At 37.4% G+C, this 21,540-nt stretch overlaps 1 protein-coding gene across 1 annotated transcript; it reads left to right on the forward strand.

Moving 5' to 3' along the window:
• LOC142548344 (fatty acyl-CoA reductase 1-like) lies at positions 1 to 10,170 on the forward strand. Its single transcript, XM_075656650.1, has 10 exons — positions 1 to 190; positions 286 to 389; positions 537 to 736; positions 1,354 to 1,454; positions 1,645 to 1,846; positions 1,926 to 2,087; positions 2,211 to 2,292; positions 2,807 to 3,091; positions 3,419 to 3,546; positions 9,799 to 10,170. Exons 1-10 carry the CDS (start codon positions 112 to 114, stop codon positions 9,950 to 9,952), a joined length of 1,497 nt encoding a protein of 498 aa, XP_075512765.1. The 5' UTR covers positions 1 to 111; the 3' UTR covers positions 9,953 to 10,170.
• Positions 10,171 to 21,540: the final 11,370 nt, after the last annotated feature.

Genomic DNA, 21,540 nt, shown 5'->3' on the forward strand with positions numbered 1-21,540 from the left:
TCGATGATTTGCAGGTAATATGTATATAAATGTGCGCATCGGAACTGATAGAAACCTGTGCAATTCCCTTAATTATAATAATTGCCATTTTGTGCATGCAATTATTTTGCAATGGAAGATACTGAAATTGTGCGATATTTTGAGGGCAAGACCATTTTCATCACTGGTGCCACTGGCTTTCTTGCAAAGAGTTAGATTCCTTTGCCATCAATGTTATATTCACGAAATTTATTGTACACTTTTGCCTTTTTTCAACCCTCTTTCAATACCTCTAATTTTCTGCAGTTTTCTTGGAAAAAATACTTCGTGTGCAGCCAAATGTGAAGAAATTGTTTCTTCTAATTAGGCCGACAACCAAGAGGTCCATCGAACAACGCCTACATGAAGAGGTATTGAGAATAATGCATCTATTTCTTGAAATATCCCGTATTCGTTCTGTCATGTATATATATATATATATATTGGCTAGATGGCGACTTGAATTAATCATATTTAGAAACCTGATCATGACCTCGCTTTTATTACTGTTTTCGTAGATTCTCGGCATCGATTTGTTTCGTGTTCTACGAGAAAGGATGGGAGAAGACTTGATCTCTTTGTTGGAAAAAGTTGTACCTATTCCGGGTGACATTTCTCATGACAACTTGGGAATTCTCGACTCAGGGTTGAAACATAATATGTTACAAGAAATAAACATTATTGTGAACTCAGCTGCAACGACCAATTTTGATGAGAGGTATGATAAGGTGGTTTGAGGTTTCATTCTTTTGTTCCTACCAGAAATTTCGAGACAAAGAATATCTGAAAATAGTTAAATTTTGCATTAGAAAAAATTATATTTTTCAATATTTATTTTTAACATATGAAATATGTGTATTTCAAATATCATTATAAGCGGGAAATAGAAGCGAAAAACTAATTAACTAATGGAAAAAAATGCCCTTCTAGAGATATATTTTTGATTGGAGGATCGGGTATATATTTCACTATATGGAGTGTAAAATGGGAGAATTACTATATATGTATCATATAATATAAAATGTGAAGTTACTGTCTCACTGAGGTTGAAAATTTATGTTTAATATTATTTATAAGTGGTTACAATGGTTCTTATAGTTACTTGAGTTGATTATTTTCGTAAATCGATGATGAAAACAATATAGTTCTTATAGGATATCATTATATGATCGCACGTCGCGTGAGGTTTTTTGTTGGACTCGCATAGCAATTACTATATTACCATGTAGATAGAACCTATAAGCTAGCTAGCTAGCTTGAAAGCCTAAATTAAATTGTTGAATACTTGACGAATACTTGTAAGTTCTTGAATCAGCATTTCGATTATGTATGCAGATATGATGTGGCGTTGGGGATTAATGCGTTGGGAGCCACGAATGTGGAAAACTTTGCAAGAAAATGTTCAAAATTAGAGACACTACTCCATGTTTCCACGGGTTAGTAATACCATATTCAAGCTTTTAATTGATTCGAAAATTAATTTTGAAACATATGAATAGGCTTAGGCCTATGCTCAAAGAATGGCTATTTCTTTTAAAAAAGAGTTGGCTTGTTGTTTCTCATATTCTCGGTGTTTAATTCTCCACCAAATAATAACTAACACCTCGCCTTTTGTTTGATCAACAGCATATGTACAAGGGAAGAATGGTGTCGGACCCATACCAGAGAGAGCATTTCGTAAGGGAGATACCCTTGATGGTGCTAAGATCTCGTATTTAGACATTAACACGGAGATGAAGATCGCGAAGGAAAGGTTGAGGGAACTTCAAACACAGAATGCAACAGAAAAAGAAATCACAAGGGCTATGAAGGATTTAGGCATTGAAAGGTTGTAACCAATATTTCTTATATGTATTTATAAAGATTTTGATGAATATAAACTTAATTGAGATAGTTGAATTAATCAGAGCAATGCTACATGGATGGCCAAACACGTACGTGTTCACGAAGGCAATGGGGGAGATGGTTTTGGAGAATTTCAAGGGAGAGGCCAATCTTATTATACTACGTCCCACTATAATAACTAGCACTATTACAGAGCCTTTCTCTGGTTGGATTGAAGGTTTAAGGTAGTGATTTATATAAGGTTGCGTTCGGATCGATGAATTTGAACGTTGAAATCTAAGCTTTTATTTTTTATGATTAATTTACAAATAATTCGAATTTTTTAAATGTTAATTGGGTGATAACAGAACTTTGGACAGCCTCTTTGTTGCCTACGGAAAAGGGAAACTGAAATTTTTCGTAGGTGATCCCGAGTCAACAGTAGACATGGTAAGTTGGTCTACCTGTCTATCTAACGTGTTATTTTTATAATTTTGAACATTATATCTGAAAATTCGAAAGTAACTTTTTTTTGTTTGTTAACAGAAGTACTAATTTATTAATTGTAAATATAAACGGGAAATTTTCCAAAATATCATCTAATTTGATCTATTTTTTTGTTTTTATTCTCCGGCTTATCAAAATTAGGTCATGGTCATGTGAGTTATGTTTTAAAACATTTTTATTTTCATAGCTCTAACGTGACATCGAACATATCAGCGATGGTCGGTGTCATGTTACCAATTTTTATGTCATGTCAACCATGTCCGATATTAAGTTTGAATCAGATTGATCCGTTCACAAGACCTACACGAGTTTACAAAGTTCTCAAACAAAATAGGGTAGTTTTCTGACTGATTTTATGATTAATTAAGTTCTAATGTTAATTTTTTTTTGCATTTAAGATTTTGATAGTTCGATTTCATGGGTAACTGAAACACGCAAAATTTTGAAAATTGAACAGATACCAGGAGACATGGTGGTAAATTGTATGGTTGCAACAATAGCAGTAGCAGCCGCATCACGTCCAAATAGTGATGAATCAAGATTATCCATATATCATATTGGTTCTTCGAACTGTAATCCTCTAAAATTTGCAGACATGAAGTGGCTAATGTATCGGTTTTTTATTCAGAATCCATTGTTGGATGGCAGAGGAAAACCTATAAAAGTAGGCCAACCTACGACATTAAATACCATGGCAAGCTTTCACAGATACATTGCAACTCATTACTTGCCGTTTGTCAAGGTAATTTCACGATTTCACCAACAGTGACATCATGTGTCCCAAAAATGAGATATATCTGGAGTTTGAAATCTTGTAAACCCCATACACGATATATATATAAAAAAAATTCATGATTTTGTCTTTTGAATATTAGCAGTTGTTTTCGATTTTTTTTCTTGTTTACCCATACATGGGAAATGAACAAACATAAACACTCCTATGTCTTGCAATTATTGATCAACACATGATAGCTAGATGGCATTATACACTAATGGATCTTATCTGTGAATACTTATAATTTATTCAATTTATTTTGTATGTTATTTATTTATATATTTGATCTTGCAGGGATTGCAATTTGTGAATATGATATGTTGCAACCACTTTGAAAGTGCATACACCAGTGCCAAACGACGAATCAGTCATGCTATGCGTCTGGCAGAGCTCTACAAACCTTACATATTCTTCCAAGGAATGTAGGTTTTCTTGACCCCTTGATTATTCTTTTTACTTGTGCACGCACACACACATATATAATTTAGATATGTTGTCAACCAACCGTGCTCACTGCTGAGATGACACTCATTTATGTTAGCTTTAAACCCAGAGAACGTACATCCAAAAGAAAGAAACAAAAAGGATTCACTGTTAGACTAAATGACAAAGAAGAATACTATTCGTGGTTGTTGAAGTCTACCTACTTACAGTACTTTTATACTAAGGAAAACTAAACAGAAAACATAAAAATCAGGAAACCAATATGCGTGTATCTCGCACGTTGAAAACAGAAAGATAACAAGAAAGAGAGAAAAATAGTATGGGTTGTTTCCGCCTTTCACTCGATCGGGATTTGGATTTTCACATCTTGATCTTATCTGGATTATCTGCTCACATTACTCCCTCTAATCCTGACTTGGCTCCAAATGACGGACTCCGAGTAGCCGACGCATGGAAGCTAACTTCACTCCTGACAGTGCCTTAGTCAATGAATCAGCCCGTTGTTCTCTAGTGTTGACAAACTCTACCACAATCTGCCCCTTCTCAACACATTCTCTGATAAAATGAAACCTTGTATCTATGTGCTTACTATGACCATGAAATACTGGGTTCTTCATGAGAGCTATGGCAGATTTGTTATCAACAAATAAGGTTACTGGCTTTGGCTCTATATCGGTTAACTCACCAGCAAGACTCCTTAACCACAGAGCTTGGCAGGCCGCATCTGTTGCTGCCATGAACTCAACTTCACAAGATGAAAGTGCCACCGTCTTCTGCTTCTGTGAGTTCCAGGACACTTAGTTTTCATTAAAGTAGAAAGCCATTCCACTGGTGCTTTTTCTCCCATCGCGATCACCAGCTAAGTCACTATCCGAATAGCCGAATATACCAAATTCCTGGGGTCCCTTCACATAAGTAAGTCCAAAATGGATTGTGCCTCTCAAATACCTGAGAATTTGCTTAACCACCTTGTGATGCATTATTGTAGGCCTGTCCATGTATCTACTTGCCATTCCTACTGCATATGAGATGTCTGGTCGTGTGTGTAATAAGTATCTGAGACAACCAATGATACGTCTAAATTCTGTGGCATCAACTGGAGTTCCTTCCAAGTCTTTGTGCAGCTGCGTCTTGGGCTCCATCGGATAGTTCGAGGCATTGCAATCTGCCATCTTGAACTGGGACAAGATTTTCTTAGCATAGGCTGATTGTTTAAGTAATGTTCGACCCTTTTGTTGTTCCACCTCAAAACCTAAGTAATAGGAGAGAAGACTCAAGTCACTCATTTCAAATTCTGTCATCATTTGCTGCTTGAACTTGTTGATTTCTTCGACGCTTCTTCCTGTTACAATTAGATCATCAACATACACTCCAACAATCACCCTTGCTTCTCCTTTACTTCTTATGTACACTGCCTGTTCTTGAGTACATTTCCTGAAGCCTAGCTCTTTTAGGTTCTTATCCAATCGAATGTTCCAAGCTCGTGAAGCTTGGCGTAATCCATAGAGGGCCTTTGACAGCCTATACACCTTATGCTTCTGGTTTTGTACTTCAAACCCCTCTGGTTGGGTAACATATACTTCTTCTTCTAACTCACCATTAAGAAACGCAAAATTCACATCTAGATGGTGTACCTCCCAACTTTGATTTGCAGCAAGTGCAAGAATGACTCGGATAGAGTCAAGTCTAGCTACAGGTGCAAATACCTCTTCGAAATCGATGCCTTGCTTTTGTACATAACCTTTAGCCACCAACCTTGCTTTGTGCTTAACGACCTGCCCATCTGAATCTTTCTTTAGTTTGAATATCCACTTTAGGCCGATGGGTTTGTGGCCTGATGGGAGCTCAGTTAGGGTCCAGGTGTTATTTTTTTCAATGGATTTCAACTCTTCCTTCATTGCTTCGTACCAGTAGGTTTCGATTACAGCTTCTTGGTAACAGGTTGGTTCCTCAGACACCACCATCATCAACTCACTCTCTTCTTCATCGATAGCAACCACTTCCTCAGTATTGGCGTAAATATTATCGATTGACCAAAAACGGATAGGTCTTTCTTGGGACTCAGGGTTGATTGTCACCTGGGGCGAAGTAGCCTCATGAGTATTTGACGGAAGTATAGGTGAACATAACATTTCTGCCGCTGGTGGTGTGACATCTTCAGCGTCTGCATCATCAATCGATTCATCAGAATAGAATGCATCCAACATGATGAACTCCGACGACGGCCCTTCATTACTAACTCCTGCATTCCATGACCATTTGAGATTTTCTTGAAAGATGACATCTCTACTTACTTGCAACTTGCTATGGCTTGGGTCAAATAGATCGGTGAGCTTTGCAACCTTCCTCTACACCCAAATATACCATGGGCGAGCTTCTGTCGTCAAGTTTCTTGAGATGTGTGAGGTGAGGCTTTCTTCCCATCCACGCTTCAAATGGTGTGCGCTCTCCCAGTGCCTTAGTTGGGAGACGACTTTCCCCAGAATTTTGCAGGTACATGCATGCTTTTGAGTAGAGATCTTGCCATGGCCATCACTGTGCGGTTACGGCGTTCTACAACACCATTCTGTTGCGGTGTGTAGGGAGCTGTGAGGTGCCTGTCAATCCCTTCGTATTCACAGAAATAGGTAAACTCAATGGATAGGAACTCGCCACCGCGATCCGTCCGGAGTGTTTTGATCTTGTACTCAGTCTTGTTCTCTGTCAAAGACTTGAACTTCTTGAATGTCATGAAAGCATCGTTTTTTGCTGCCAGTACATACACCCACATCCACCTAGTGAAATCATCAACAATTAAAAGAAAATACTTATTACCACCGAGTGTACATGGTGAGATTGGCCCACAAATATCAGCATGAAGGAGTTCCAGTGGCTTCTCTGCTCTGTATTTTGTCTGGTACGGGAACGTCAACCTTGGATGCTTGGCTATCACACACCCCTCACATAACTTGTTTGGCTGGGTTAGCAATGGCACACCAACTGCCATTTTCTTCTCCCCCAAGAGCTTCAAGTCATAGAAGTTGACATGGCCGAGTCTTGCATGCCATAACCATGCTGGGTCATCTAGGCTTGTTAGGAGACAAATCTGCTTGAATGTCTTTATGTGAGAACCTGAAATTCCAGCAGTAGCAGTAGCTAGCAAATTTCAGCAGAAACTAACAATTCCAGCAGCAACTTAGATTTCTGAATATGGTATTTTCCAGCAGACAAAATCCAGCAGCAGAAGAGTTCAGTAGCGAGATTCCAGCAGATAGCTACTGGTTCTGCTCAGGACTTGTAACTGAAGCATTTAACATGGAATAAATGCTATTAATGGCATATTATGGTCATTAATTGGAAGGCTAACAGTCAGATTTTGGCCTATAAATAGCACCCTCAATCTCTGAAATTGATGTTACCAAAATTTTGAGTTATCACTTGAAATTAGAGCTAAGAGAGTGCATTTTTTCGAAGCTGTAAAATCCAGTAGCGAGGCAAGCAGATTTCCAGACTTCAACCGAAATTCTTTAAGCAAATGACAGTAAGTGGGCTTATATATAAATATCTTGAAATCCGTTTGATAATTCTGTTTTAAAGCTCAGTTTCTGTATGTTTGATTTCTGATATATGATTTTGAAGCACTGAAACTCCCTAGTGAACTAATGGTAGGAATATGTATTCTGAACATTCTGAATTCTGATTCTGATTCTGGCCTCACCCCTTAAAGGACAGAACATATAGGGGACTGATATCAGTTTAGCCATGAAATTCACTAACGTGCTCAGTGCTTACTAATTCTGATTTCTGTTCTGAAACCTGTGATTTCTGAATTCTGATTTCCGTTCTGAAATAAGAGTTCTATATGTTATTGTGTTACTGTTTCTGTAAAAATGGGATTCTGAAACTGAGAGTTATTCCTGCCCCTGCTTACTGAGTGACAACCGTATCACTCACCCACCAAACTCATCTCAGATAAGAATACTGAAGAAATGTCAGAAGAAGAGGAGCATAATCAATTTTGGGGCTGGTGATGAAGATCGTTGTTCTCAGTTCTGATTTATGTCTTATTTTTCGCTGCATCTATTCAGACATTGTATTTCTTGTTTTACATTTCCGCTATAAAACATTATTAATCGAGTTGTATCAGACATTGAATATTCAGTATTATGAATAAAAGATTGGTTTCTGAATTCTGTACTTTTGAGGCTTGTTGTTTTCGAATATAAATTTGAGAGCAACGTCGGCGTCAACCAACCCTCGTCTTGGGGCGTGACACTTTAATTGTATCTTGTACAAGCGATTTTGTGTTCGCTTCACCAAAATCAAGAGCTTCCCACTCCTGTCAAACACCTTCATGGTATCTCCTCTCATGTGTACCTCGTTCCCGTCTTCTGTCATTTGTCCAAGACTTATAATATTACTACAAAGTTTGGGAATGTAGTATACCTCTTGGAGAACTTTCTGATCGCCGATCTTGCAATCAAACATAAACGTCCCTTTTCCCATGATCTGGATAGTTGATCCATCGCCGAACTTCACCCTCCCGGTGACAGCTTCATCCAATTCTTGGAACTTCTCGCGATGCCCAGTCATGTGATTGCTTGCACCATTGTCAAGGTACCAGATGTCTTCATTTTCTCCATTCTTGTCACCACGGTACATCTCTGGTAATAGCCTCTCTTCGCTGAGTAGTATAGCATCTTGTTGTTCATGCCTAGTGTGCGTCACAGCCATCAACAGTGCTGGTTCTTCATCGGTGGCGCGAGTGAGATAAGCTTCATCGTCACGACGCTTGCTGTGGCATTAAGATGCATAATGTCCCATTTTCTCACAATTGAAACACTTTATGTGACTCTTGTCACGAGTACCACGGCTGGTGCTGCTATTACCTCCTGTATTGTCTTTGTGCAGCCCACCACGACCTCGACCACGCCCTCGTCCACGCCATTTGCCACGATCAGGGCCGCTGGACCCACGCCCCTTTCCTCCTAACGAGGTGTCACTATTAATCCCCTTCTGTCGTGCTTGCCATTCGGCATGAGTGAATAAAAGTTGACCCTCGGTACCGTTGATGTTGCCATGTAATCGCATTGTTCGTTCCTCATATGCTTTTAATCGCCCTATAGCTTCTTCAAATGGCATGGTCTCGAGGTCGTAGAACTGTTCGATCCCGACGACGATGGGAAAGAATTTCTCAGGGACGAAGTCGAGAACCTTCTTGACCAGAGATGAGTCTTCAAGTGTATCACCAAGGGTGGAAAACTTGCTGTTTATTGCACTGAGTTTTGCGGCGAATTCATCAATTGTCTCGGTCTCCTTCATCCGAAGAGCATCAAATTCGTTCTTTAGTGTCTGTACACGCGCCTTCTTGACTCGATCACCACCCAGGTACCTCGTCTTGAGGCTATCCCAAGTATCCTTTGCTGCCTTCTTCTTTTCGATCTGGAGAAGGATGTCTTCTGGAACGCACTGCAAGATGTATGCTCGTGCTGCCTTATACTTTTTTCCATCCACTCGTGCTCCTTCAGTCGGCTCCACCGCCTCCCAAACTCCTTGGGCATCAAGAATCGCCTCTGTCTTTATCGCCCATGTTGCATAATTGTGGGGGGTCAGCATTGGATAGTGAAACGACACTCCGCTGTTCTCTTTCGCTGTATTCTGGTGGATAATCGACATTTTAGAGAAGTTGTGATTACTTGGACGTTTTACACTGGACGCTCTGATACCAAATGTTAGCTTTAAACCCAGAGAACGTACGTCCAAAAGAAAGAAACAAAAAGGATTCACTGTTGGACTGAATGACAAAGAAGAATACTATTCGTGGTTGTTGAAGTCTACCTACTTACAGTACTTTTATACTAAGGAAAACTAAACAGAAAACATAAAAATCAGGAAATCAATATGCGTGTATCTCGCACGTTGAAAACAGAAAGATAACAAGAAAGAGAGAAAAATAGTATGGGTTGTTTCCGCCTTTCACTCGATCGGGATTTGGATTTTCACATCTTGATCTTATCTGGATTATCTGCTCACAATTTATAGGACGTGATGAAACATATAAAAAAAAATATACATCTACTAGGTAAATGACACCTTAACGTTGACCACATTAGTGGACAACATATCAAATATATATATATATATATATATATATATATATATATATATATATATATATATATATATAGACACCCACAAACACACTCTTCCAAGTATATATAATGGGTTTTATATGATGTTTTATTTTTCAGATTCGATGACGCTAACAGTAAAAATTTGCGAAAGACGATAAAAACCTCGCAAACGAGTATGAACTCGTTGAATTTTGATCCAAAGAATGTTCAATGGGATGAGTACTTTTTGAAAACACATTTTGTTGGAGTTACGAAGTATGCAATGAAGTGATCTACCTCCTGGCTTGAGGCTCGAAGCTGTCATATCCTCGATTGCTCTTTCTTTCTTTTATGAAATTGAATATGCTCTTTCAATTTGTATAACCCGCAAATTTTTAAAATTTGAGATTTTATTCTTGAACTTGAAGTTGTATTGGGTTTATCCAAGATCTTTTATTTAAGATTATCAAAAATTGTGTGGGATAATTAAATCTTTGTGTACAAATATACATGAAATTCGAAATTTGATGATAAGCCTATATTTTGAGTTTTGGGATAAATAAATAGGTCAAGATCTGAGAAATTAAATAAGGAGATATTAGAATAAACATGTGTATTTCGAAAATTGTGAGATATAATTTCGAAATTTGGGAATAAAATACAAGATCTGTTATAATTTCAAAAATTGTGAGATATAATTTCGAAATTTGGGAATAAACTTGTGTTTCGAAATGTACTCGATGATATCATACTTCTTGTTAGTCCACTTCTTTGCTCATATTTGTAAGATTTGGCTTTTTGTCTGGACCAAATTGTTTTTGGTTTTCAAGAACTTCTTCCACTTTTAGCATAAAGATGAGTTCTAAAACGTTTTTTTTTCCCCTTTGTGATTTATTTCCAATAATTGTTGGAAGATCATTTTCCTTACAACACAAAAGAGTATGTTTGTTAATACCCCTTAAACATTTGTAATTCTTTTATAATGCTGTCAGATAACACCATTCTACCAATTTTTCTTTGAGAAAAGAGGCTATTCATGCCAAAGTATCTGGATTACCATAGACATATTCTTTTATTAGCATTTCTCTCCAGGGACTTGGCATTTTGGCGAAGAAAAGTTGCATTGCTATATCTTCTTCGATCCATGAATTCCATCTATATTTATTAAATAACATAATGTATTCATTCACTAAATATGTAATGTATTCATCCATCGATATAGGGTTTCCATAGAAAAAGAGCACTATAAATAGAGCTTCATTCTCTTATTCTTAATATCGTATTCTCGAATTCTTCTTTAATATCAATACATTCTGTTGAGGATCGAAGTTGAGTTTAGAGGGGAGGGTGAATAAACTCTACTCGTTTTTCCTTTCTTTTGATGAGGTACTAAAATCCTGTTAGAGATAGTAGTTTATCTTGTTGCGTATACCTTCACCTAGATTACAATTATAGGTGCGGAAACAATCTGATGAAGTAAGTGAAAGACAATAATAACAGTAGGCAGTAGTTGTTTATGGAAGTTCGAAGATGAAATCTTCTACGTCTCCCATTCTCCTGTTTCCAGAAGGTATAACTAAAAGACTTTGGATATTACAGTACAACTCTTGTACACACCCACTTCAGAAGGACTTACACATTTGCCTACTGAAACTCTTAGTTACTCGACTAAAAAAAAACGTGATACAAAAGGTTCTGAAAAGATTCTTTTCAGATTACAAGCTCTTCCTGATAAAGTATAAGTGTTGTAAAAGATTGTGAAGACTGTAAGAATCAGTAGCACAAGATGATCTTCAAAAGATCAGATATTTGCTATGAAGCGTGTGCTACTTTTCTTTTTGTTGAACTCAAAGTTATCGAGGAATTTCGAGGTTGTCTCGTTGATCCTTGAAAAGATATTATTCGTAGAGTTCTCTTCCTGTAAGGGTTTGTTCCATGTATATATAAGCGACTGAGTTCAACGTTTATGATCAGAAGATATCTTCAGATTTCTGATAGAGTCAGCTTTATTACCAAAAAAAGGTTCCTGCAGAAAAGTTAAAAAACAATCAGTCCTGTTTTATACTAAACTTGGTAAAGTGAATTAAATTACTCCGTATAGTATTTAATGCTGCAATTAATACTAGTACTTGGTAACTTTAACGGTAACATTTAAAGTAGTCACGTTAGGCAACATCTTCTACTGATTATGTTTTTCTATCCTTTCTACTGCTTTTGTTTTACTAGACCAGTAGCTTCTGATTTTCTTTTTGTCTACTGTTTTCTTTAAGTGTGCTGCTGGTCTGCTAGTTTTTATTTTCATCGCCACAATTAATTCATGTCTATCAATTTTCCCCTTTGTGGTGATGCAAAAACCTAAACAGTAGGAAAGCGTTAAATAACAGATAATCAGTTATCAAAAGAATAATATCAATGAAATTAACACAGTAAATTGTCAATCAGTTCCAATGTCCCTGTAAATGACTTCTTCATCTTGAGGATCCTGAAATCTTCTATCTGAAGGTTCAGCTTCTGATTGCCTTAGTTCTGCTTCAGATGGATCTCTTCGTTTTTCTTCCCCCTTTTTGGCATCAGCGGCAATCACATGGGCCATAAGATCATTCATTATTCCAGACAAGTTTTGAATGCCATTGGTTAACATCTCTAGATACGGAGCTTGAGTAGAGATACGATCATTGAGAGTAGTGAGAGATTGAGTTTGAGAATCAATCTTGGCATCCATTACTTCCATGGAGGTGGAAAATGATCGAATGAGATCATCATGCTTGGTGAGTCGATTTAGTATATCAGTTTGAGCAAGCACGATGTGACTATAATTTCTCGATACAGCTTGTCTGAAAACAATGGTTTCAGCATGCATTTTCTCCACGGATTCCGCCGTTTTATATATTTGTTTGCTCATTCGTTCTCTGAATAACTGAGCACCACTAAATTCTGATATGCTTTCACAGGACATCCGCTTGACTAAATCAGACAGGTTATTGAGTTCCCTTTGTAGAACGTCAATCTGAAACTCCAGATTGAATGATTCTGATTCAGGTGAGGGGGTTCGCGCAAGCATGCGTTGCCTCATTTCAGCAGCGCGAGTGTTCGTGAGAGTTTGAACAGGATCAGTGACAATCACTGCAGTAGAGACTTGATTGGTGGTGAGGGAAGTGGTGTCCATCACAGCAGTAGAAGGACCAGGGTCAGCAGAGGTTTCATCTGGAATAGCAGAGACATTTGGTTTGACAACAATTATGGTAGGAATAATCTCTTCATCAGGAGCAACCAAGTTGGAGACCAAGTTCTCTTCTGTTGGAGCAACGGCAGTAGGTGAAGCTGATTGTTCTGCAGTTATGGGTTCAGATTGCTGGTTCAGAAGAACTTTCATTTCAGCTTGATGAGCAGCAGAAAATTTCTCTGGATTTGGCAAAAGAGATACAGCATCTGATTCTGCCATATGTTGTTCTGCGGTTGGAGAGGGTGATTGTGGCAATGAAGTAGCTGGAACTGCTTCCTGAGTAGTAGGGGACGTGGGAACAATTGACTCAATGACTTCTTCAACGGAAGCCAGTTCATGCACAGAAAAAAGAGATGATGACTGAAGAGGCCTTGTTGGTGATGCAGGAGTACTGAGAACAGAAGCTTTTGGTGAAGCTGTAGTCCGTTCCTCAACTGTCCGGATCTGTGGAAAGTCTGGAACAAGGCCGACTTGATATTCAATTGGCTCGCCAAAGCCCTTTTCTTGATCAAGAAGTTGCTCACTCATCTGTTTTAATTTGTCAGTTAGAATTAGAATGACATTTTGATCCTGAACAGTAGTAGGAATTGTAGGATCAAAATTTGATTTAAGAATTTTCAGAACCGATTCCAACTTCTGACATTTCAGCTGTTCGAGGATGTAGCTTCTTCTACGCAAGGCCTCGATTACATTTTCTGTTTTGGCAAGCTGAAAGACCCTCTTCTCAGCGTTCATTATTTTCCCATATGATCCTTTCTTCTTGAAGTAAGCAAAAGAATGAAAAATTCGGACCTTGTGCCACTCGTCAAAGAAATTCATGTCATCATTGGCAGAGCTTTCTATTTCTGCCAAATGAAGATCAACACCTGTGGTCACAGTTGTTCTGAGTCCAAAAAGTTGTGGTTCTTCAATCATCTTTCCTTTGCCTTTGTCGGTTGATGAAATAGGCAAAATGGGTCGAAATGCAGAAGACCCCCTTGTTGGTTCTCTAATCACTATTCCAGACATTGGTCTGAAAGTAGAAGCAGTAGATGTTGCTGGAACAGATGCAGCAGCTTGCACTAAAGTAGGAGCATTAGATCGTGCAGATGGAACTACTTCTGGAAACACCTGTCTGATTGGCACTTTCTCAATTTCAGAAATTGATGCTGTATTCTTGATTTTAAGAACAGTCCGTGCTTTCTTTTTGATTGGAGTTGGTAGGGATGGTTGAACATCAGCAGCAGACTCTTCTGATACTGTTTTATCAGAATCAGTAGAGACGATCACTCTTTTTCTTTTAATCTTTCATTGAGGTTTCTGAGTCTCAGAAAGAGTCTCTCCAATCTCCATTTTCAAGGCAACAAATTCAGCCACGGTTGGCTTGGGCCTTAAAGCGAGTACATTCTCAGCATCAATCATTTTTACCGAAACAGCATCCTGTTCACTTGTAAAAGCGAAACCAGCATCCTTGAGCATTGTGCTGATCTGAACAGCAAATCCAGAACTTTTCTTAATGACCATGTCTTTCATGATTCTGAATATGAAATGACTCCAATCCACTTTAGTTCCCTTAGTGATGGCAGCCATCAATTGAACTTTCTCCTTTGTTAACTTGTCGAACGTGCCAGCTTTGACTAATATAGCCTTCGCCACAATATCAGCCAGAATTTGATATTCCATTTTGAGTAACTTTTTGTGGCAAGAAGGAGACAATTCTTCTCCAATGGCTGAGAAAGTGCTAAGAGCAATAGACATTTCTAGCTTGGAAATATCAGATAGTTCAGAAGTACCTGAAAGTGGGAGGAGAAAAGTCGTGCCCAATAGTGCGGCATCAATGGAGATGGATGCATCTCCTTGAGAGTGGACGATCTTTCCTTCATGCACAGTTGCCTTAGCGTAGAAATCCAGAAGAGCATTTTTGTATATCACAACTGGTGCTTCCAAGAAGTTTCGAAGTCCTGATTTCTCAAGGTCTTGAAACATTTTAAAAAGATTCTTATCTTTGACATTGAGAACTGAAGCAAAGTTGACTTTATATGCATTAAGAGTGTATGCTCCGGCCATTTCTCTACGATGAAATGATCAGATAAAATTTGCAGTAGATAGAAGATGATTAAGAGAAAGCAGTAGCTGAGTAGCAATAGTTTTGAAACGGTAAAAGTGAAAAATGAGAAGGTGATATTTTAAAATGAATGTACAGGCGTCAAGTAAACATAAGGACACGTGTCAGTATGTTTATGGTTGAATGTTTGAAAAGACTTGCAAAGTTTGTCAGAGACGCGAATGATTTAAAAAATTGAAATAGGCGGGATGTCCAGACGGTTACTAAAAATAATCAGAAGAAGATTTGTCGTTTTATGATAACGTCTGCTGGAAGTTTCAGAGTGCTGAAATATTTGAGCACTGTGACAAAACCAGCAGACTTGTTGTTTTATCGAAAAGACAAATACTCTATCTGTTTTCTGAAAAAGGTATAAAAATCTTAGTCTGACTAAGATACTGTTCCCCTCGGTAAATGAAACTAATAAGTGGATATTAAACACCAAACGACTTTTGGCAATCTTTCAATCTGAACCGTTGAAAATGAACAGTCGCAAGAGTCTTTGTGTCTTCCGAAGATTACTATAAATGCCTGCACAACTTAAACGAAGTTAAACATTCATAATCTAAAATGAAAGCTCAAGTTAAAGAAGAGTTAGAGTCTGATCCAGGAGCCGAAGCAAAAATGTTCAGAAGGAAGTTTGAAGATGTCATTCTATACGTAATGATCCTTGGATCAAACTCCTGGAGTTGTAATGTCAACAATCAAAAAGATTTGTTGCTTCCATTTAGTCGGAGATGTAGCATCGATCTTTTCCAGAGGCTTTCTAATGCAATAAGAGAGTGCTGGTTGATCGATGAAGCTGATGCCCTGTAAAGTATCTGATTATACATTAGTGCTAACAAGACCCAAGCTTGCTAGATTCTTACTAGACCCAAGCTTGCTGGAATCTTTTCGAAGCAGACCATCCTTTTCCTGCTGAAGATACTACGATCTGCTGATATTACTGAATGCAAAAAGTTTAATGTAAAGCTTCTTGTTAAAGAGCATTTGTTGATCTACTGCTTTTACTTCTGCATCGTTTAATGTACTGGAATGGTTTCTAATAAAATTTCAGTTTAAGTACTTGATATTCCCTTCTGCTTTCCTGCAAATAACTTACTGTTGGCTAAATAAGATAAATAACTGATGAATGATGAATAAAATTCAAAAGAAGAAAAGTCGTCTTGATAGCTTCCACTAGAAGATAAAATAAGCCTTGTTTTGTTAATGAGACAAAATACCTTTTGCTTCTGACACAGAATCACAGAATATCAGAATAAAGTTTTTCCTAAATTAGTGCAATATATGGTAACAAATCCGATGAGAGCTAGATATGGGATGTTTCATATATCTACTGTAGTCAAGACTTTCTCGAGCTTTGGTCCCTGGTTTTCATCTATAAATATGAACATGTGTTAAACCAGATAGTCATTCTTAAGAAAAAAATGGCAAGAGATAATAGTCCTGATTTGATATGTTGAGATTGTTCTTGACGGAACCAGTAGTAGGTTCTTGAGTGTCTTCTGCTGGTATTGGCAGATCTAATGTCTGTACTTCTGGTTCCACTATCGAAATGTCTGGTTCTGGATTTTGAAGATCCTTGATGTTTGCTTCTACATCATCTTCACTGTCCAGTTCCAAGTGGATCCTGTCTAACCTGTTACTTAAATCTGACGTGTTAGATATTTCAGGAGCACTGCTATCTTCATCGAAGACAACATGAATCGACTCTTCAACATTAAGAGTTCTATTGTTGAAAATTCTAAAGGCTTTGCTTACAGCAGAGTAACCAAGAAATAGTCCAGCATCTGATTTTGAGTCAAATGCAGTTAAGTGATTTTTGCCATTATTTAGTACAAAACATTTGCAACCAAACACATGAAAATAAGATACGTTGGGTTTATTCCCTTTCCATATTTCATACAGAGTTTGATTGTGCCTTTTGTTGACCATAGTTCTGTTTTGCGTGTAACAAGCAGTGTTAATTGCTTCAGCCCAGAAGCGCTGAGTGATGTCTGCATCTGCTAGCATTGTTCTAGCTGCTTCTTTTAGAGTTCTATTTCTCCTCTCAGCTACTCCGTTTTGTTGAGGTGTTCTGGCAGCTGAATATTCATGATGAATCCCCTGTTCATCCAAATATAACTCAAGATTTTTGTTAGTGAACTCAGTACCCCGATCACTTCTGATTTTAATGATGGAAGAAGATTTTTTATTTTGAATCCTTTTCAGAAGCTTGATCAGGAGGCTACTGGTTTGATCTTTTCCTGCGAGAAATATTACCCAAGTGAATCTAGAAAAATCATCAATAAAAACAAGAGTATATTTCATTCCCCCTAAGCTCATGATAGGGATTGGACCAAATAGATCCATATGCAGTAATTCCAGACATCTTGAAGTTGACTTGCTATCTTTGTTCTTGAAACTAGATCTTATCTGTTTCCCAAGCTGACAAGCAGAACAAGCATGATTTTTAACAAAATTAATATCAGGTAGGCCATCAACTATATTCTGTTTTTTGAGATGATTGATTGACTTGAAATTCAGATGATTCAATTTCTTGTGCCATAGCCAGTGTTTATTACTAAGCGAGGCAACTAAGCATGTAAGAGTGTTGACATGATTTGAGTTCCGAGAGACTCTGTAGGTTTTGCCTTCTCTCTTTCCAGTTAATACATTAGTTTCAGCAGAATCTCTAACTACACATGAGTGCTTCTGAAAAGCTACAGAATAACCATTATCACATAGTTGACTAATGCTAATTAGATTGTAACAAAGGTTGTCAACTAATAACACATCATTAATGGTTATGTTACCATGGATAATCTTACCTTTACCCACGGTTTTACCTTTTGAGTTGTCTCCAAAAGTTATCTTTGGTCCAGTGCAACTCATTATCTCGGAGAGTAGGTTTTTCTGTCCAGTCATGTGTCTGGAACATCCACTGTCCAGATACCATGTAGAGTTACTGATTTCTGTTTTCTTCTGCTGTTCCTGTAAACACAAATTTTAGTATCTGGTACCCAAATCTATTTGGGTCCAAGCCTTATCAGTCCTTTGGGGACCCACAATTGTACAATTTTTGTACTTCATGTATCCATGGAAGTGTGTGCAACAAAGGGTCTGTTGTTTTTAACATTGTGCATCCTAGTATGTTGTTCTTCCCTTCTGTTTCTGTTGTCCCGCCTGTATCTCTTCTGAACAGGTTTAGAATTATAGTACTGGTAGTTTTTAAACTTCATAGGAGGTTGTCTTCCTGAGTTGAATCCACTCATGATTCTAGAACTCTGGTCAACTTTTTCCTTAGGTTTAACATAACCCAGACCATAGTGCATTCTTCTGTTCATCTGATTTACATTCCTTTCTACTGAAACAGTAGGTACTTCTGGTTTCTGTACCACGCTGGATTTCACAAAGTGAATATACTTCCCTTTGCACATATCCAGTTTTGGCTTAGTATTTGTTTCAGAGGTGCCTTCATTATTACAAAATCCGAGACCAATCCTGTCTCCAGATTGTTTTTGTAACTCTTGCATCTTTTCCAGTGAAATAGAAGACTTGTTCCAAGCATTTACCAGTAGTGATAACTTCTGGTTTTCAGAAAGCATCTTCTGGTAATCTGCTTTTGCTCTTTCATTCTCCGTTTTTAATTTACTCATCTCAACTTGTAAATCATTACAGCTGTCTACTTGCAAGCAAGTTAACTTACTGTTCTGATCCTTTAAGTTCTGATTTTCGATCTTAACTTCTTCGAATGATTGAGAAAAAGTCTAGAATACTCTTCTACCATGTCATGTAATGAATTAACCATATCAGTTCGTGTGAATTTGTTAGAATCAAAATCAAATACCTATCCAGATGTCGAGGTTGAATCAGTGTTTGCCATGAGACATTTAACTTCTTCTGCATCACTGTCACTGGAATGACTTTCTGCATCAGATGACTCAGAACTGGAGTCCGCCCATTTGGATTTGCTTTCTTCAGCAATCATTGCTTTTCGATCTCTTCTGAACTTTTTGTCATTCCTCTTGTGATCCTTTCTCTTCTGGTCATCCTTCTTTGGTTTAGGACAATCAGCAATGAAGTGACCTATTTTTCCGCAGTTAAAGCATCCCGTATCACCAGATGGTGAATCTTTCTTGAAGTTGCGATTGGGACCCTGATAAGTTCGATGGTTCTTTTCATGAACCTGGAGAATTTCTTTACAAACAAGGACATAGCATCACTACTGATTTGTTCAGCAGTCTTCTCCAATGTACTGTCAATGATCACAGTAGGTAATGCTTGAGGTACAGCTGTAGCAGCAGTAGAAGAGGTAGTAGCAGTAGCAGTAGCAGCAAGAGCCTTGGTAGGTAGACTTGAGGGCTCTTCTCCACTTCTTACCTCCAGTTCGAACTCGTATGCTTTCAAGTCTGCAAACAAGTCGTGCAGTTCCAACTTGTTTAGATCTTTGGACACTCTCATAGCCATTGTTTTTACATCTCATTCTCTGGGTAAGGCTCTCATCACCTTGTGAGCTATTTCTCTGTTGCTATGCTCTTTACCCAGAGCTGTTAGCTCATTTACCAAGCTACTGAATCTTTCATCGAACTCATTTAGAGTTTCACCAGCTTTCATTTTTAGATTTTCGAACTTCTGCATTGCTACAGACAGTTTGTTTTCTTTCGTTTGCTCATTTCCCTCACATATCTGGATGAGCTTTTCCCAAATATTTTTTGCAGTAGAACACATTTTAATCTTGCTAAAGGTATTCTTGTCGAGAGTTTTATATAATATATCCTTTGCAACATTATCAAGGTTGGCCTTTTTCTTATCTTCGCTGGTCCATTCACTTCTTGATATTTCAACCATCTGCGGTGCACCCTCAGTAACAGCAACAGCTGTGTTAGGCTTTAATATTTTCAATGGACCATCTGTGATGACATACCACATGTCATCATCTTGTGCTGCAAGATGAGCTTGCATTCTAATCTTCCAATCATCAAAATCTTCCTTAGAGAACATAGGGATCTTGCTAAAGTGTGCCATCTGTTGTAGTTTTTCACGAACAAGAATAACCTGCTCTGATACCAATTGTTGTGGATCGAAGTTGAGTTTAGAGGGGGGGTGAATAAACTCTACTCATTTTTCCTTTCTTTTGATGAGGTACTAAAATCCTGTTAGAGATATTAGTTTATCTTGTTGCGTATACTTTCACCTAGATTACAATTATAGGTGCGGAAACAATCTGATGAAGTAAGTGAAAGACAATAATAACAGTAGGCAGTAGTTGTTTATGGAAGTTCGAAGATGAAATCTTCTACGTCTCCCTTTCTCCTGTTTCCAGAAGGTATAACTAAAAGACTTTGGATATTACAGTACAACTCTTGTACACACCCACTTCAGAAGGACTTACACCTTTGCCTACTGAAACTCTTAGTTACTCGACTAAAAAAGAACGTGATACAAAAGGTTCTGAAAAGACTCTTTTCAGATTACAAGATCTTCCTGATAAAGTATAAATGTTGTAAAAGATTGTGAAGAGTGTAAGAATCAGTAGCACAAGATGATCTTCAAAAGATGTGCTACTTTTCTTTGTGTTGAACTCAAAGTTATCAAGGAATTTCGAGGTTGTCTCGTTGAGTGAAATAGCGTTGATCCTTGAAAAGATATTATGCGTAGAGTTCTTTTTTTGTAAGGGTTTGTTCCATGTATATATAAGCGACTGAGTTCAACGTTTATGATCAGAAGATGTCTTCAGATTTCTGATAGAGTCAGCTTTATTACCAAAAAAAAAGTTCCTGCAGAAAAGCTATAAAACAATCAGTCCTGTTTTATACTAAACTCGGTAAAGTAAATTAAATGACTCCGTATAGTATTTAATGCTGCAATTAATACTAGTACTTGGTAACTTTAACGGTAACATTTAAAGTAGTCACGTTAGGCAACATCTTCTACTGATTATGTTTTTCTATCCTTTCTACTGTTTTTGTTTTACTAGTCCAGTAGCTTCTGATTTTCTTTTTGTCTACTGTTTTCTTAAGAGTGCTGCTGGTTTGCTGGTTTTTATTTTCATCGCCACAATTAATTCATGTCTATCAGTTATATTGATATTGTTCATATCCAATTCATGTATAGTAAAGATTGTTTTCTATTGAACTTGGTTCGTATACTGAACTTGTAGTTAGCAAAGGATGGATATCGAAAATTTATAACATAACAAGTGTGTTAAGCGTTAGATAATAAAGCATATAAGTATGTATAAGGTAAGAGAAATTACAAACAAAATCCATTGTGAAGATTACATGCACTAAAGTTGTACATGTTTGCGTGCAATAGATGTAAAGGTTAAATGAATAATAAAGTATTTATCTTATTTTATCGAAAATGCTTAGTCGTTATACATGTGCGTAAACGTATTATAAACTTTAGATTAATACGAGATTCAAACAATTTTTATTCATATACTTTAATTTCTTTTATTAGCCCATCATTGTTATCATTTTTATTCAGCTGTCTTATAAATTAATATTAACTCTCATGTTTATATATAATAAAAAACCCTAAGTTACTAAATTCATAAATCCATCAACTAAATTATATATAAAAAAAGAAA

This window comes from Primulina tabacum, chromosome 1 (assembly GCF_025594145.1).
Source record: "Primulina tabacum isolate GXHZ01 chromosome 1, ASM2559414v2, whole genome shotgun sequence".
Taxonomy (NCBI): Eukaryota; Viridiplantae; Streptophyta; class Magnoliopsida; order Lamiales; family Gesneriaceae; genus Primulina; species Primulina tabacum.

Coding starts and splice junctions, on each gene's coding strand:
- LOC142548344 (XM_075656650.1), top strand. CDS start 112: ATGGAAGATACTGAAATTGTGCGATATTTTGAGGGCAAGACCATTTTC. Junction 737..1,353: donor ACGACCAATTTTGATGAGAG/GTATGATAAGGT, acceptor TTATGTATGCAG/ATATGATGTGGCGTTGGGGA. Junction 3,547..9,798: donor TACATATTCTTCCAAGGAAT/GTAGGTTTTCTT, acceptor TTTATTTTTCAG/ATTCGATGACGCTAACAGTA.